The following is a 19,244-nucleotide window of genomic DNA, read 5'->3' as shown; positions in this document are numbered from 1 at the left end:
GTTATTATATAAAAATACTATTGATTATTGTGGATTTCTTTGCTCTCTTAATACTTTACTGAAACTATTGCCAATTAGATTCTTTATTAATTCTTTTAGGGCATTTTGTTTTTAATTTGATTATTTTTGTGGTGTTTTCCCCCAAATCTGGAATCTTCTTTGTATTCTCAGTATAAGTTCTTCTTGATCATAGAGGATAATTTTTAGATTAATATTATCATAGCTTTTCTTAATAAGGTTTTATTTAAAGTTTTTGAAGCAATATTCATTAATATACACATGTATATTCTCTTTTTTGCCTTTTATTTCTCTAGTTCAGGTATTAATGATGAGGTCAGGGTAGCAATTCTTAGTTTGAGATATGAGGCACAAGGCATAAGTGAAGAATTCCTAATGGTGTTCTCTTTGCCAAAAGGGCAAAGGAACAGGTTATGGACAAAGCGAAGAGGTAAAATAGGCACCAGGAATGGTAAGAATGAAATAGATTTGGGAGTGCAGTAGAAGAAATAGCAAGGAAAGGAGTTTTAACACTTAATAATAGAAAAGACAAATTCCCCAGTGGAACCAGGAGAGTGTATGCTATGAAATTGGACTATGCGATTGACTGGCAGGCTAAATCCATAGAGTTTAGTAGACTAACCCCAAAAGAATGTTAGTAGGCAACGGGATTATTATACCATTGATTGGCAGACTAACCCTAAAAGGGATTTTGCATATTAAAAGACTTAGCTATAATAAGGAGAAAGACCACCATGAGGCAGTTGGGGGAAGGGAAAGGGTGTGAAAGGCACTTTGAAATAGGACTTTATGGCAGGCTAAAAAGGAATTTGGTGTAGGCCTTGGGCAGATTTATGGGGGAAATTTAATCATGGGGATTTGACAACATAATGTTCTGATTGGGTACAGTAAGGTAGAGTTTTCAAGGCCTCCATTGGAGGTGGGGCTGCAATTGAAACTCTACTTGAACAAAAGGTCTACTTAAGAATAAAAGGCTTTGGGGATTCTATTTGAGGTTGACTCAGAGTATTATTATTTTATCAGTGTTTTAGGCTTGCTCTGCAGACTCTCAACTTGCTTTCCAGGACCTCATCTTTAGGGCAAGATTTGTCTCACAAAAGGAGATAAATAAGTATTTAACTAATTTTTGTTTCTATTATTCTGCCTATGAACTTTCTCCTGTGAAAAGAATGTAAGAATTGCCACCCTTTTTACTTGTTCACCCATAGGTTAGGGGTTATGTCGCTTGTTCTTCCCCTCTGTTCTCCACTTTTATACTCTTCCCATTTATGAAGTTCTCACTTTTCTGTCCCCTCCCAGAAAACATTGATTCTTGAAGTTTCAAAAGATTTTAATTCATAGTGTCTCAGTTCAATTTCTTAACTACTTCTGATTTCTTCTTCAGTCTTTATAGCCCCTTAGGTCATCTATTCCTCCATGGTCCTTTTTAAATTTTTAACTTTGTTTCCTCGTAGTTCAAACTTTATCTTTTTCTTTTCTTTTCTTTTTTAACCTTTTTTTTTATTAAAAAAGTTTTTTTTTAATTAAAGCGTTTTATTTACAAAACATATGCATGGGTAATTTTTCAACATTGACCCTTGCAAAATCTTCTTTTCCAAATTTTCCCCTCCTTCCCTCTAACCCCTCCCCTAGCTGGCAATTAGTCTAGTACATGTTAAATAAATAGTTAATAATTTTTCTATAAAAAAACAACCACCTATAAACCCTACACATGAGATAACTTGATAACTATATTTATTTACCTTTGTTATGCTTCTATTGTTTTGGGACATTTGCAAGTGAATTGTTATACTCTCTTCTTGTGGGTTTTTTGTTTGTTTTTTGTTCCCAATCTCTCTTGCCACTTTTTTGTTGTAGTTGTTGAAATGGAGGAGTTAAACATCTATCTTTTCACTGATTATTGTAATAGCTCAATTTTTAGGTTGTTTTTTTTTTTTAATTGAATTTTGAGCTTTTTTTTTTTTTTTTTTAGTTCTAGTATTTCCTCTGAATTTTCCTGAATGTGGAATAGTTGTATATTATTTGAATTACCTTTCCTGCAAATGTGAAGTTCTTTCTTGCCTCTTGAAATTATGTATCATTGAAATTCTCAAATGTTACCACTGTGTCTCAAAGTTTGATATGCTTGGTATCATTGTTGTCATCTGATTCTCTCATTTCGTGCTTGGTTGTCTGTAGTTTAAAATTCTACACAGTTTTCTTTTAGTCTTTCCTTCATTGTGGTATTTAGATTTTTTTGATTTGTTGTATTTTTCTTGGAAACCTGTGATAATTTTTCTATATATCATATCTTCAAGGTCAATTTCTTTGGTTTGCATAAAATTCATATATTTTTTAAAATTTTCTTTTGCTTATCTTCTGCCAAATTTCTTTACATTTGTGGAAATTTGCCTTCTTTTCCACAATGGATGAATTGCTTTATCATGTATTCATTTTTTCCTACTATACTAATTCTGTTCTTAAATTGTGCTTTTAGAATTCCAATAATTGTCCTTAATTCTTTCTTAATTACTACTTTTGTGACATTTATTTCTTTTTGAACTATTCTGAAATGTCTTATTCCATGACTATGGGACTGTCCACAGTCAATATTATTTTTATTTTTCTTTATATTATATTTGTTTAAAGTTTTTTTGTTTTCCTTCTTATTCTTTCTTTTTTTTTTTTTTTAGGACTCTCGCTGTTGGTTTATGAAATTCTCGTCTTCCAATCTTGTATTCTTTCAGTTCTCCTGTATTTTTCTTTTTAATGTCCTTCCTCCTATAATTGGATATAAAGTCTATACTTTTAGATAGCTTCATAAGAGAAAGGATAGTCCTCAGCTGGTTTCCTAACCCCCTTTCCATTGGATTCTGTGCTCCCTTCTTGCTTTGAAAAATAAAGATTTTTTTTTTTTTAACTCAGCCAATTTTCTCCATTATCTCTCCTCCTTTCCTTTATGTGATTGACCAGAATTTGAGTTACTATATCTACTGGTTTTTAGTGATTAGACTTGAGATGGGTTTTGGTCCTGAATCACTTTCATAGTGGATCCCTACACTTTTAGGTGTAGGGATCTTCAGACTTTTAAGAGTTTTTTTTAATCTCACTAATATTAGAGCTTAATTTGAGGAGGGATATGTTGAGTTAGAGCTCTTAAGTAAGTAAGTTCTCTAATGTTAATTTATGCTTTTGTTTGTTTTCTACCTTGTGTACATGTGTTAGGGGGAGAGGTATTGCTTCCTTGTAGAATCAGCTTTGTATTACTTGATAATTACATTTTTTTAAAGTTTAGGTTTAAAAAGATTTGTCAAAAAAAAAAACCAAACAAACATAAAAAACCACCATTATTTCACTGGTTTTGATCCTGCCCATATCTTTTAAAGAAGCAATTTGCTGTTCATGTCTTTTTTTTCATCTACTGAGGCCTATAACTTTAATCAGTAGCAGCAATAGAAAGAAGAAAAAAAACCACACAACTGTCTACTCAGGATTTTAAAATCTTATTTTTCAGGCCTTTTGTGAATCTCTCTTTATGTTATCATTTACTCCCATTTGAATTCCCAAAAGTAGATATTCATTATTAGATTTGTCAAATCTTTGTCAACATCATCATTGTTTTACCAAAGAGAGAGAGCTATTCCCTCTTTAGAAATTCTAGTTTTATCCCTTATGCATAAGAGCCTTCACTGTCTTATAAAAACTATAGTAACAAAACTGTATTCTTTCTTTTTTAATCATAGCAGATGACATTTATATGGAATTTTAAGACATAAGAAGTATTTTTGCTTTATAATAACCCTGTGAGTTTGGTACAATATATTGATCTTATTCTCTACTTATAGAAAAGAAAACTGAGATTCATAGAATTTATCATGGTTACGAAGTTGAGAATTCTTGAATTTGAACCTAAGTTCCTATTGGCTTCATGTCCAAAGCTCTTTGATGTATGCCATTCTCTCTCTCCCAGGAGGATCTTAGAGGTGGACAGTATCTCAGAAGATGTTTATCCAGTTCATCACTGACAAAGGGCTGCCCAGCCTGTTATTAAAATCCAAGGAACTTAATACTCATCAAGATGGTCCATTCAGCCTTTAAGATAATAAAGGATCTTACTGTAATAGAACCTTAAATTCATTTCCCTCATGTTATTGGGCTTTGCAAAGTACAAGTTGAATTTTTCTGTTAAATTGGTATACTGGAAGATAACTCATTTCCTTTTGATCTTTGTGCCAAATAATTAACTAAAAGTAGCAATAAATGCTCAATTCATAGCATGATCAGTAATGGAATTTATGGACCTTCTCATTTAGTTCAGACTACATAATCTTAGCCATTCATTCAACAAACACCCATATAGTATATATCTATATATATCTATATCTATATATATCTATCTATATATATATATATATATATATATATATAATTCAGTGTCAAAACTAATGTCAGGCATTAATGTAATATAAACTGGAGGAGTTTGGAAGAGATTTAATGAGGAAATGGAATTTAAGTTAATTTCATGACTTAGAAAAGAAAAAGGAAGAAATTTTGTATCAGAAACAGCATGATCAAAAGGTTGAAATGTTCGTGGCTTATTAAGGGAATAATCAATCAGCCTTATTGTAAATATAGTTGTTTTGAAGAAATGGGAACTAGGTAAATGAATGCATAATTTGGGCAACTTTGATTATTAAGCTATGGATTTTTTATTTCTACCAGGATATGCTCTTTAAAGGATTTAAAAAAAAATTTCAGTAATATTTTATTTTCCAAATTCATATAAATATAGTTTTCAACATTCATTTTTTGTAAGACTTTGATATTCCAAATTTTTCTACCTTCCTCTATTACCTTCCTCCTTCCTAATACAGCAAGTAATCTGATATATGCAATCCCTTTAAAGAATTTAAAGAATTTTTAAGAGAAATGACAAGATTTAAACACACATTTTGAGATGATTTAGCTTTGTGCATGTTGGCAATAGTTAAAGTGTTAAAATGTTTTGAATTGATTGATCCCTGTAACACATACCCAAACACATAAATTTATTAAGCCAAATGTTTCTTTTATTGTCAGTGCCTTTTCCCTCTTCATTTCCCTTTTCCTTTCCACTCCCAAGTTTCTTTCTTTATTCCATTATCAGAAATGCCGGGACTGAATACTATCTCAATCAGATATTTATATCTGCCAAGACTTTATCACAGGCTCAAAAAATGCTGTCATTAGTCCACGAACATTACTAATAGGAACCCCACAGCATATATGTAGCAAATCTAAATCCTTATTCTTTCCATATTTCCCCAGAGCCAAACATTCCATTCTAAGTCCTTTGGGTTCACTTCCAACTATTCCACTCTGAATCATTGTCTTTAATGTTTATGCACTGATTTTCCACCATCTAAAAAAAAACTCTTCTGTCTCCTAAAACTTTCAATCTTAATACATTGTATATCTTGGAAGAAGAAGAGTTAGAAAATTCCAATTTTAGAGGTAGTTAGATAGCATAGAGTATTGAGTCTAGAGTCTGGAAGCCCTAATAAATTCTCTTCTTCCCCCTTCTCTTCTATCCCTTCTCTTCCCCTGCCAAACCTCCATAGAGGTTTGATAATTAAAGATGTTAAAAAAAAAAAAAAGAAGAAGAAGAAGAAAGGATGGATCAGTCCTCTGATGAGAAAGGTGAACAGAGTAGAAGTCACCATGTTACTGTGAGAAAACTTAACAATATAGATATTAGACTATACAGGTAAGAGAAGACAAGGAGGGGTGATTAGAAAAAATAGGACTAGGATAATGTATGATTTTGGATTTGCTCTCAGACATGTTCTGTAGACAATGAGTGGTAGGTGTTGGAGACAGAGGGAGGTTTGGAATGATGGACAAAGTAGAGCTATAGTAGTGGGGGGATAGCTAAACCTGGATTTCTGACAGCTAATTTTTGGTGAAAACAGACAAGCAAAACAACTCAAATTCCTGGTAAGCCCAAAGGACCATGTTCACTAAGTTTAAATTATTTAGGAATGAGGGTAGTAGGAAGGCTACAGCTACAGCAAAGCAGCCTTAAATTTGAGGTCATAGGAAAAAAATCAATATTAAGGGATGATTTATTTCAAAATATAGTCATCCAGGTGTGTGATTGACATGGATTAGAGATTAAGATCAGTTGAGTCATCAAGAGGAAAGAACTGTAAATTTAAAGGAGTCAAGAGATGACTATCCTTAAAAAAAGGGGGGGGGGGTAAGGGGGAGTTGCAAGAGAAAACTAAACCAGATACTAATATCTAGAAATTTTAAAATACTTAATGCTAATAGTAGCTTTTATATAATGGTTCAAAGTTTGCAAATTACAAATCACCATTATCTTCACAATTCTGGGAGGTAGACACTGTTATTCTTTGTATTTGATAGATGAGAATTCTGACACAGAAGTTAAGTGACTTGCCAATAGTCTCAACACTAATTAATGATCTAAGGCCAAATTTGAATTCAGATTTATCTAATTCCAGGCCCATCACTTTTATACTGCTTCACCCAGTTCCTTTGAGGTCTTTATCCTGAAAATAGTTAATTCACTTAGGAAGATATTCATATCATCCCTGAATTATGGCTTAGATTTACCTTTAAAACATTCTTATGTTATTTATTACCTTTTTGCTCCATAGACATTATCTTCTGTTTCTTATGCAGCATCATTTGACTCATTCCTAATTCTTTGTTTCTTTAAACTTTAAAATATTTAACTTTTATTTAAATTTTATCCTTCCACCAGTTGGCACAGAGAACTTTATAAAAAATCTCTTCCGCTTGAGATAAGTGTTTGATATAACTCTAGTTTTATATCAATGTTATTAGCCTATTGTTAAAATCCTATAAAACACAATACTCTGATCTAGAGTTTTCTTAACTCATGTAAAATTTTTGTATATATATTAATCAACTTTTAATTAACAAAAATGCCTATCATTTCCTATACACTATTAGAAAAGAAAAAAGAAAAACAGAATCCTTATAAGATATTATAGTAAAGCAACATTTTTTTCAAAAAATGTTTTATTTTATATCTATATAAAAAGAGCTTTATTTTATATCTTTAGTTTATCTCCTCAATGTTCAGGAGATAGATAATATTCTTTATTATCAGTCCTCCTGAGTTGTGGTTATTGTGTTAATCAGAATTGTTTAAATATTTAAAAGCTGTTTATTATTTTATAGTATTTCTGACTTTTGGAATATCATAATCCAGGTTCTTTCCCTTGTAATAATGGCTGCTAATTCTAGTGTGATCCTGATGGTTGCTCCTCAGTATGTGAATTCTTTCTTTTTGACTACTTGCAGTATTTTTTGTTTGACCTCAAAGCTCTGGATTTTGGATGATGTCCTTAGGAGTTTTCATTTTGGGATTTCTTTCAAGAGGTTACCAGTAGATTTTTCCTATTTCCTCATTATCTTCAGTTTTCTTTTATGATTTGTTGAGATGTATTGTCTCATCTCTTTTTTGGGTCATGGATTTGAGAGAGTTCAACAATTCTTAAATTATCTGTCTGATTTCTTTTCCAAGTCAATTGTCATTTCTATAAGATTTTTTTTTTCAGTCTTTTGAGTTTCTTTTAATAGTTCTTTTTTTTGACATGGAGTCATTAATTTCTTTTTTGGTCAACTGCCATTTTCAGATAGTTTGTTCCTTGACTAAGGCTTTATGCTTCTTTGTACCAAGCTGCTAATTTTGCTTCTAATTATTTCTTCTCTAGCTCTCATTTATTTTTCATTTTTTTCTTTTGATGTTCTCATTTCATTGACAAATCACTTTTAGCTCTCTTCATGATTTTTTTCTTTTGCTTCATCTCTTTCAAGAATTCTAGTTCAGCTTGTGCCGAAGCATGTTTTAATTTGAAACTTTGCTTATAGTTTTGTATTCATTCTCTTCTGAGTATTTGTCTTAAACATTCTTGTCATCATAATATTTCTTTATAGCAGTATTCTTTTTCTTAACTCATTCTTTTAACTCCCCTCCTGACTTTATCCTTGATGTTAGGGCAGTGGTCTGCATACTGCTAGAAAAACTGCCCAAACTGAGTTTGTGTTCTCTTGGTTCCTACTGCTTCTTTCTTATGAATTGTGTTATTCCAAGATTTCATTGACAGCTTAGACTGGAGACCTGCATGCTTTCAATGTTCCTGAACTACTCTGATCTAGAGGTAAAGTCTGAATTTTGCATATAACAGGGAGTTTCACTAAACTGCTGCTGGATTTAGCTACTGTCACTCAGTTAGGAAGTTCTGATTCAGAGTGACTGCATGTTTCCCTTTATTCCTAGTTTTGAGTCCTAGTTATCCTTCTTCAAATTTCAGACAGAATTTGATGCTAAGAGCTGAGATCTCACTCAATTCCTGCAATTTAAACCACATTGCCACTACTTGCTTTTAAACTTTCTTCCAGCTCATTACATAGCAGTGCCTGGGACCTTCCCTTATCCTAGAATACCATCCTTAGTCCCCTCTCAGTTCCACAACTGAATCTGTCACCAGAAACTAATCAGTGAGCTATAGAACTGCCAGTCGGCACCTATTTCTTCATCTTGCAGGTTGAGCCTGTCTTTGTAGTCTAAGAACCTCTTCTTGCATGGTGCACTGTATCAGCCCTCTTTTGATCCTTGTGTTTGGAATGGTCCAGAATATTCCTGGGTGGATTCAATCCCCAGTGTCCATAGACCCTTCTTTCACTTTCCTTTACCAACCTGGACTAGAAAAAAAAAATCCCACTCTTGATTTTCTTAGATTTATCAGTTAGGAATTGATCTTATGCAATTTTTAGATCTTTATGGAAAAATTTTGTGTTTGAGACATTGGCGATCCTTATTTCTACTATTTTACCATCCTTCTTTTTCTTGCTTTATTTTTATTTACAAATCACTCTTTACTATTATTTGTTTTCTCTCTCTGAATTTCCCTCTCTCTCATCCTTTTGAGCATTTTTGCATCTTTGTGACTTGTAAAATAATTTTGATTGTGTTTTTTTTTTTCATTTAAATGAAGTTGAATTTTTTTCCTTTGAAAGTCAGAGTTTAAATTAGATCATTGATATAGAGTTGAGAAGAACTTTATAGGCTATATAATCCAAATTCTTCATTTTACACATGAGAACATTGAGATCCCAAGAAATTGGGTAATTTCCTTGGGCAAATGGGTCAAATGGATAGTGTCACAGGAGGGATTTTAAACTGGGGTCCTCTGACTCCTGGGCAACAACATTGTCTGTGGTTCCCAGGATCAGCTTATAACCCTAGTTTATTTCTTTTTTCATCAACTACATGAGCTTGGGCAAATATTTTGAGTTCTCCTAGCCTCAGCTTTTAATGGGGCTAATAATTTCCGTGACTTATCTACTTCTTAGGATTTCAGCTAAAGAAAAAATGAAGTACATGGAAGTGATTTGAAAACTGAAGTGCTGTATTCATTCAACTTTGGGCATATTGTTACTTTAGGTTCCTAACATCTGGGAGCCTTTTTTTCTAAAAAGGGCTATTCTAATCAAGGCTACTGATCCACAGGAGGGTAATCGTTGGTTATATAAATAAAAAGAGCTCATTTTTGTTTAATGTTCTTTTTGTTTGTTAAAAAATTATGAAATCATTTATATTTAATGAAAATCAGGCAGGGAACATAAAATCTATTGTAAATAAATCTTGGGTTATACATAACAGTCCATCAACCAGAGCTTACTATTAAATATTAAATGTTCATGAAACATTTTGGAAAAAATCCAAGAGAGACAAACTGGCATAATGGATAAGAGAGTTGACTCAGAGCTTAGAACACCACGTCTCCAATCCTGTTTCTGACAGATTTGTGTGACCCAAAACAGCTTGATTAATCTCTCAAAGTTCTAAGCAGTTCTCTAGTACTGCAAGTTGGAAAAAAAAATATTGATCTGCATTGACAGAAGGAGTTTCCTCATCAAGGCTTTGCTATCCCCACTGGAAAAATTATACTGAAATAATCAAGATTGCATCCACTAAAATTATAGGAGGCATATTGAATTTATATGATAAAATATGACCACATAATTGAGATTACTTTAAAATTTTTAGAAAAATATGCCTACAACTCCACATACTTTATTGCATAAGGGTATGGGATCCAGACAAGCATGCAGATTGCAAAATTGAAACATTATAAAAGTTTCCTAAACATATTTCTCCTTTTGCTCTCTAGTATCCTGGCAACTTTGGTCTGGGCAGAAGTTGGACTCCCCTCAGTTAGAGCATGTATTCTTTGGCCATAATAAAATAAAATAAACAAATAAACAAACAAAAGATTCCCCGGAGAACCAGCTATCAAAATTGTGCTATACCCAGCTACAGAAATGTAAGGACTGAATTTATAACTGTTATAGGCTGTGTCAACAATTTTGATGAGTCGTAGTTAATATCATAAGAAGGTACCAGTCTCTCTCACTGTATCTTTGAGTACACCATCTGATGTGCTGACTACTTTTTGAAAATGTGCGACATTTTACATGTGGTAGAGAATAATTAAGAGTAACTATAAGAGATCTCTTAACTTAATCGACTTTACTTTTCCCAACCAGAGACAGGCTTTTAAGGAAAAGGTGGAAGGTTACAGTGGAAAAAAAGGCAAAGAAAGGAAAGATGCATAGAATGAGAGGCAATGATATGAGGACAGATATGAGCAGAGACAAGTATGTAGACAAAAAGATGAAATTTCATTCAGCAAACATTTTTTAATACCTAGTATCCAGGGGTATGGTTGAATCCAAACAGTTATGTTACACATGAAGGATACAGAAATGTTTTCCATTGTGTCCCTGTTCTTGAAGATATAACAGTCTAACAGAGATTATAATGTGACCATACTGGTTATTATGATGTAAAAGAAAATGCGAAATAGGCAAAGAGAGAACTTTTTTTTTTTTTTTAATTTGGAATGGGTGTTAGGACAAATTAAAGGAAAAGGTGGTATTTGAACTAAGTATTCCAGAGGTGAAAATAGGAAGGAAAATACATCCTGGTTCTTGGTGGTAACCTATTCAAACAAAGGAAAACATAGAATAAGATCAAGAAATGGCTTACATTATTTTGTCTGGAATTATGGAGGGCATAAAGATGATTAAAATGAAATGACCCTGGAAATTTAGATTGAAAATAGATTGTAGAGGTCCTTACATATCAAGCTAAGGAAGCCTTATTCTATAAATATTAGGGGAATCATTCAATTCTCTGTGTTACAAATTATATTTTTCCAGGTGTGTGAATACTAGATTTGAAAATAGAAAGAGTGGAGGCAGGGAAACTCAATTGGAGATTCCTATGAGTATCACAGAGGTATCAGGAACTCAACTGCAATGGTGCTTGGTCAGTGTGAATAAATACAGAGAATGTAGGAAGGAGATTGTGAAGAATGCCTCAACAGATCTCATCAACTGATTAAGTACAGGACTTAGTTGACTCAAGAACTGGAAGAGTTGAACTGGAAAAATGGTGGTATTGTATAGAATTAGAGAATTTGTAAAGAGAAAGTAGGTTTTGGAAAGAAGATAATTAGTTCACTTTTCAGTTTATTTCACGAGATCCAAATAAAGAGGTTTTTACAGATTATAGGTGTAGTATAGGCCTGAAAATCAAGGAAGAAGATAGGAAGTTAGATTTGGAATTCATTTGTATTACAATAGCTCTTTGAATATTTGAATGCAAATATCTTGCTCCTTGTTCCAAGTCTTCTCTTTTCCAGACTAAATATCTCCACTTCCTTTAATTGATCCTCATGGTGTGAAGCCAAGGCCACTCAAGCGATTAGATTTCCTGTCAGTGTCCTTCCTAACATAAGGTCCCCAGAACTGAAATACACTTTAGATGTTATCTCAGTTGTTTCTAGTTCTCATTTCTTTCTTGGCCTAGTTATTACATCTTTCTCAATATGACCCAAGCTCATTTTGAACTATTATATCACAGTATTGTAATGAGATTGTAGGCCATTAACTCTCCCAGATCTTTTTTTTTTTTTTTAAACATACTGCTTTCTGGGACATCTTCCCATCTTCCACTTTTGAAGTTCATATTTTTGAAGTCAAGTGTAAGATTCTTTTGCTTATTTCCATTTTCTCCTTTCCAAAGTCACAAATTTCAATTTGATGAGGTGATGAAATCTCACCTCTTCTCCACAATCCTTTGGTTTTCAGCCTTGGGTTTCTTAATCAATAGGAGTTTACTAAATTTAGTTTACTGTGCCCCAGGCACTGTGATAAAAGAATCAAATGTAGAGTGGAATTATAAATTTAACAGTGTGGTATGTCAGTTAAAGAAGCTAATTTAATTTTAGATTTCATTTAAGAGAGGCCTAAAATTTGTTCAGGTTGTATAGAGTGATAACCCTACTATATCCGTCTTGGGTGGCCTAAATTTGGAGTATTGTGCTCAATTTTGGCTTTCACATTGTAAAAATGGTATTGATAATCTAGTACAGGCATTCTTAAGTTGTTTTTTTTTTTTCCATTCATGACCTCATTCATTGCCTCAGAAATTTTTACATAATCCCAGGGATATAGGTATATAAAATAGGTATACAAATAAAACTTACTGATAATAAGTCATAATTTTGAGATACCCTCCCCCCATTCAATTACAAAACTCCATATGGCACTGCACATCATAGATGAAGAAGCTGGGAACAAGAGAGGTCAATAGGATTGTAAAGGATCTTGGGATCATGTCCCATGAGAATCAGTTGAAATTGAAAATATATTTAGTTTTGAGAAGACAACATTTGGCAAAAAAAAAAAAAAAAAAATGGGTTAGCATTGTTCATTTGTTGAAGGACTAGCATTAGCACATTGCCTGGCCAATAATTGATGCTTCATAAATGTTAATTGATTGATAGTATATAGAAAAAGGACTTGATTTTTTTAGGCTTGTCCCCAGAGGACAATATGTAGATTAGTGGGTATAATTCATAGAAGGTCAGATTTAGGTCCTGTGGAAGGCCAGATTTCCCAAGTTTGAATCTTTGCAAGGGGAAGAACAGGATGGCTGAACGCAGATTAATGCACATTTGTTAGAGATATTTCAGACTGGATTTTTATTCAGGTATAAGGTGGAGTATGTGACATGATGTCTCTTAGAATAGAGATTCTGACTGCAATCAAAGGATCCCTAATGACACAGCTTCTAAGCCTTCCCTTCTGAAATAATCTCACTGAATACCTACTAAACAAAGTTTAATTGGCATCAATTCTTTTAATCTACTAGTTGAAAACCCTAGTCAAATTAGAATGATTTAGTTTCTCAATTTTATTTATAGCAGGCAATATACAGATTTTGTCAATTCACTTTCTGATATACTTCAGTACATATGACCCCATGTATTGCTCTGAACCTTAGGTAGCTCTCAGAGTTTACTGTCTCCTGACCTTAATAAAGGTCCTTTTCCAAATTTCTTCTATTTCCACATGTTATTATATTCACTTACCCAGAGATGCTTGCAGTTTTACTAAAGGATAATTTCATATTGAAAAAATTAGACTGGGAATGGTGGGGTGATAGAGGAGAAAATTGAGAAATCACCTCAACCTGCCCATTTTCATTTTATTAATAAGCATGTTACGTCACCCAGAAACAAGTCATGTCTCCCTGACTTGTAAGCTACTAGGTTTAGAACTAGCATGTGAACTCAGATCTCATGTTTGTTTTTTGTTTTGTTTTGTTTACTATGCCACATTATGTCTATAAATTTAATAAAAGTTTGTCATGGTTATTATATTGTCTTCTTTGTTAAATGTCTACACTTTATATTGCATAATATGAAGTATTTATTTTGTGGTTAATGTGGTGCTTGTGACCATTTCCATGGCAATTATGGCAACTGACTTTTGTTCAGGAGTGTAACCCCTCTTATAACTCCTCTTACAAACATTTCTATGAGGAAGTTAGAGTTGACTTACATTATTCCTACATCTTTATTTACAGCCCTTTTTTCAGGAATGAAACTCATCACAATTTTGAAGATTACCTATATTGTTTTTTCAACCTAAGCTGTGTATCCTATTTGGAAAAGGTTCCTTTATGATTTAAAGTGTTGGAAATAGAACTTATGGTGAAATTTTAAATTCACTGAAATTATTTAACTGGGAGATTGGGAGGGAAGATGAGAATATTCATGGGAAATATTTAATTATCAAAGATTTTTAACTTGACTCAAGCTACATGTTAAAATTTAAAGTTAAATATAATAAAGAACTTTCTTAAGAATGTTAACATAGATCATCTAACCGTACTTTGAAGAAAATTGTGGAATCTTTATTTTGGAGCAAGGAAGGACTATATTACCAAGTTATTATGGGTGGTTTGTTTGGTTTGTGTGTGTTTGTTTGTTTTTTGTTATTGACAAGACAGGTTAAATTTGATTACGTCTAATGAAGTTTATTTACAATCATGCGCCTCTTTACACTAATTATTGTAAATTATAGTCTCCATTGAACATTTTAAAGGGTATTGTTTTCAATTCCTTTAAGGTTGAATTTCTTTATTTCTTTCAGAGAGCATTAGGTAGTCAAAAGTCCAAAGTAGTTGAATTCAGCAATAAAGCCACCTCTGAAATTAGCAATGAACAAGATAAAGAAAATTCCATAATGAAAAATGAACCAAGAAGAGTTAAGATATTTGATGGAGGGCAAGTACCAATTTTATTTTTTGAATTAGCATTTTAAAAATTAATGTTCCTTGTTTTGGTATTTTAAAAGATGATCATTATTTTCTAATTTTATATTTTTAGCATATATAAATTCACAGATTTAATTCAATATTTACACAGAACATAGTCCTTGCTGCAAAATTAGCATACAAAAATATATATATTCAGTTTACTTCAGTTCCATTCTGATCAAAATTTTAATTGTTGATATTTGTAGGAGAAGAGAACAATACTAATTATAAAAAAAAAATGGCGAGGCACTTGTGAGCAAAGTCTCTTTGAAGTTCTGGCTTTCACTTCTAGTTCTTTAGCAATGGATTATATTTTTCAATATCTTGAAAATTCTAAACTTTCCTAGCTTGAGAAAGATATATTTGAAATACATGTATGTATGTATGTGTATATATATATATATATATATTGTTATATATTGATATACAAAGTGTTATTTTATGAGCTTTCTTATAATAGGAAACGGTATGGTATAGAGCAGGCTTCAGAGCCACAGAGACCATGTTCATATCTATCCTCTGACATCTGAGAATTTTATGACCTGAGGCAGTTAACTTGTCAGTGTCCCAGGTGATAACCTACAAAGAGTATTATTTACAGAGAAAGGTTGCTCTAAAGTGGTGGAGAGAATTTCTGAGTTCCCTATTCTGAAATCCTAGATCCGTATAAATTACACCCACACATATATGCATCTATGGGTGTATGTATATGTATGATATATAATATATAGGTCATATTAATATATACTATAGATAATATATCAATCATATACAATATATAATTTTATGTGTGCATATATATATATATATGTAAGTTATGTGTATATACACACATATACACACATAGGAAGAGACAGTGACAGACTAGCCAACTTTGAAGGGAGGGTTTGAATTCTACTTTAGTCATCATCTATCTCAGTGACCTCAGGCAAGTTACCTTTTGAAGTTTCAGTTTTCTCATCTGTAAAATGGGGGCAACAGTAATTGCATTATTACTTAGGGTGGTTGGGAGGAAAGTACTAGGTAAAAATTAAGACACATAAATATAAGCTATTACTATTTTATAATACTGTTTGTGTGTGTATGTATGTGTATGTGTTTATGTTAAGAAAGAAGATTGAAATTACTATTGAGGAAGAAAGGAATGAGATTTAACAGAGTTAGAGAAGATTTCAAGTTGAATTACAATTAGCTCCTAGGATATTAAATGTTTTTTAATGTAAAAATAAAATGATTAAAAATGCACAAAAGCTATTGTTTTGAATTTGTACCATCATTTGTTTTATTTCATTGATGATTGTGTTTAATTGTTACTTTCCTATTCATATTTTCTTTGCTAAATTAGATATAAATCAAATGAAGATTATGTCTATGTTCGGGGCAGAGGAAGAGGAAAGTACATTTGTGAGGAATGTGGAATACGTTGTAAGAAACCTAGTATGCTGAAGAAACATATTCGCACTCACACAGATGTCCGTCCTTACCACTGCAACTACTGTAATTTCTCCTTCAAGACTAAAGGTAGAAGAACATAAATTTTTTGTATTTTCCTTCTCTTTAAAATGGCTTAAAATTGTTATACATTATACTTGGAATATCTTTACACAGATATAAATATATATGTGTATTATATCTATCTATCGTCCACCTCTCCCCCCAGATATTTATGTCTATTTTTCTAGATCCTGTGATGAGATGGAGATGGGGAAGATGACAGCCTCTACATAATCTTTTAAAATGTCATTAATTTAAAATTTTAAAGTTAAAGCAATAGCTTCCCCTCACATATAAAACATTATATAGTTTTGTTGCTAATATATTTTTAGAAGTAATTACTTTGATACAGAGGAGAGAAGTAAGAATTTTATGTTACATGTAATTTTATTAGAAAGCTATAAAAGATTAAGAAAAGATTTTAAATGAAAACAACAGTAAGATTTTAAGAATTCATGAAACAATGCTATAATCTAATTGTTAGGCCTCCCACCTATTTCTTTTTCCTCCCTAGCCTCCATATATATATATCAATGCTAAATCAAATCTTAACTGTGGTAAGTGTGTCCTGCTTTCTAATCATTCCTTTACATAGTTTGTTCATAAAATACCTCAGAAGAACTCAGTGAAATTAGACCTATTATTCCCTTACTTGCTATATGTACAATTTTATTCAAATCATAAGCTTTCATAGCACTGTTAAGATACTGTCATAATGTCTGGTAAATTATTACTTTGTATTAATACTTCATAAGTTAAATGCTGTTATAGTTAAATGCTTTTATCATCCAAAGATAAACAATCTTTTATTCAATAGTGCTTTGTTGAGAATAGTAATGATTAGAGATTTTACAGATAATCTCTTTAAGTATTGTTTATTGAACATTTATGTTGTAAAATGTCACCATGTTAGAAAATCTTAAGATTAAGAAATACAGGAATGTTACTTGATTAAGGCAATAATTTGTTATTGATTTTTTACTCTCATTATTTTTATATTTTCAGAACTTTTTATCTGTTTTTAAAATATTTTCTTTCTTCTTTAGAAGTTTTAATGGTATTTAATGTTTCACAATTTGAAATTTCATTTTTTCATTGGTATTCACTTTAATTATAGCTGGTTGTGGATATCCTTGAGATGAACAAAGCATATGAGCCTCACGGCTTATTTGGGTTCCCTTATGGTTCCCAAGTGATAGTGATGAAATGGCAGAAAGTAGACCAAGAATTGTCCAGACTATCAACAAGTATCACAGGATTTTAACCCATGTTTAGAAGTAAAAGGAGGAAGAAGAGGAGGGCCCATTGTCTCTGGACATAGCCAGTTCTACTTTTGGAGGGTTCCAATGGTTAGGAAGGCTTTCTTCTGAAGATTTCTGAATTTTCTTGTTTTCAACTTCTACTCTTTATTCCTAATTCTGCCCTCCAAGGTTAACCAAAAGAAATGTTATTTCTCTTCTATGTGGGAGCCTTTGAAACACTTGATAAAGTTAACATATCTTTCCCAAGTCTTTTCTTTTCCATGCTAGACATTTCCAAATCCTTTGATTGAAGCTCATCTGTCATAAACTTCAGTTGCCGCTTCATACTAGTTATCCGGGATGGTTTCTAACCTGTCAATGTCTTGCCTCAAGGTGGTACTCAAAATTGTATATAGTACTAAAAATATGGTCTGACCAGGGTCTGGCTAGTACAGCAAGACTATCACTTTGTCCATTTCAGATGCTATGCACTTTTAGACCTTTCATTTCTTCCCTAACGCTTATTAAAAAGTTTTCAAATGACATGTTGCTGGGTCTTTATTCTCTTGGTCTAGATAAATTCTGACTGGTCAGTACCTCAGTTTACAGCATGACATAGAATTGTGTATTGTAGTCTGGATGGCAAAATAACTGTATAATTACAGTTGGTGATATCTGATATCATACTTCAGTTAATGTGCAGGTTTCCACATCAGACTATTGACTTACATTGAATAGACAATCTATTTAAATTCTCAGATATCTTTAACTTGGACTCCTTTCTAGGCAAGTCTCCATCTTTTGCTTATGCAGTTGATTAAAAAACAAAACAAAGCACTACAATTGAATGTGATTTGGTAGAAAGAATGTTGGGTAAGGAGTCGGGGGACCAGCTCTGCCACTGCCTACCTATCTTTATAACTATGAGTCAAATCATTTCTATTTTGGGTTCCAATTTTCCTATTTCTAAGTTGAAGGAGTTGGCCAAGATATCCAAGTCCTCTTCTGTTTCCAAATTCGTTTATGCATATATCTCTTTCTGCCTTGTTATTTATGTTAGAGAAAAAAATTTTCTTCATAATTATAACCTTGTAGTTATCTTTGCCTTTCCCTTGCTTTTTACCTTTCTTACTTTTTCACTGATAAAGCCTGATTAGTAGCAACTTTACTTACTCCATTTCTCTCTTCCCTCTGCTGCCTTCCATAATTAACACTTTCAAAAGTACCTGCCTAGACTGTTGTAGTAGTCTCTTTAAGTATTCCAGTTATGACACTGTATTCCAGTTCATCCTCCATAAAGCAACATGATATCAAAATATCTTTCTTATACATGGATATAGTTTTAACATTCTTACTCAAAAATTAAAAATTAAAATTGTTTTTCTATGTAACAGTTTCAGGGTTCACTGTAATTAGGTACCACATTACTCTTTTTTACACTTCTCTTATATACACCCTTCAGTATACCTTTAGTGCTATATTCAAACTAGTCTACTCTTGTCCTAACAAACATCCCCTGTACTCTCTAGTTGTGTCTTGTTCACCCAGTTCTATATGCCTGAAATGCCTTCTATCTTCTTCTTGTTTAATTCTGACACATTCTTACAGCCCAATTCACTGGTCATCTCCTCTTGAAACCTTTCCCTTATGCTCCTTTACCCAGTAATCATGTCCTGCCCACATACCCGTTGATCTCATCTAGCATTTTGTTTTTCACTTCTAAAGCATTTAACATGAAAGATTGTATGACATAGTTACCAATTTCCATGTCATTCACCCATACCCCTTTGTCTTATTAA

General features: G+C 32.4%; 1 protein-coding gene across 5 annotated transcripts in view; it reads left to right on the top strand.

The window, feature by feature from the left end:
• Window positions 1–19,244, top strand: part of HIVEP1 (HIVEP zinc finger 1) — a 173,122-nt gene that overhangs the window by 131,389 nt on the left and 22,489 nt on the right. For all 5 annotated transcript variants that reach the window (XM_023496336.2, XM_023496337.2, XM_031946846.1 and 2 more), the window contains exons 5-6: window positions 14,545–14,678; window positions 16,056–16,231. In XM_023496336.2, the coding sequence (XP_023352104.1) occupies window positions 14,545–14,678; window positions 16,056–16,231 (310 nt within the window). The remainder of the gene's footprint in view (window positions 1–14,544; window positions 14,679–16,055; window positions 16,232–19,244) is intronic.

This window comes from Sarcophilus harrisii, chromosome 1, assembly GCF_902635505.1.
Source record: "Sarcophilus harrisii chromosome 1, mSarHar1.11, whole genome shotgun sequence".
NCBI classification, from domain to species: Eukaryota; Metazoa; Chordata; class Mammalia; order Dasyuromorphia; family Dasyuridae; genus Sarcophilus; species Sarcophilus harrisii.
This window is presented reverse-complemented; position numbering and strand designations above follow the sequence as displayed.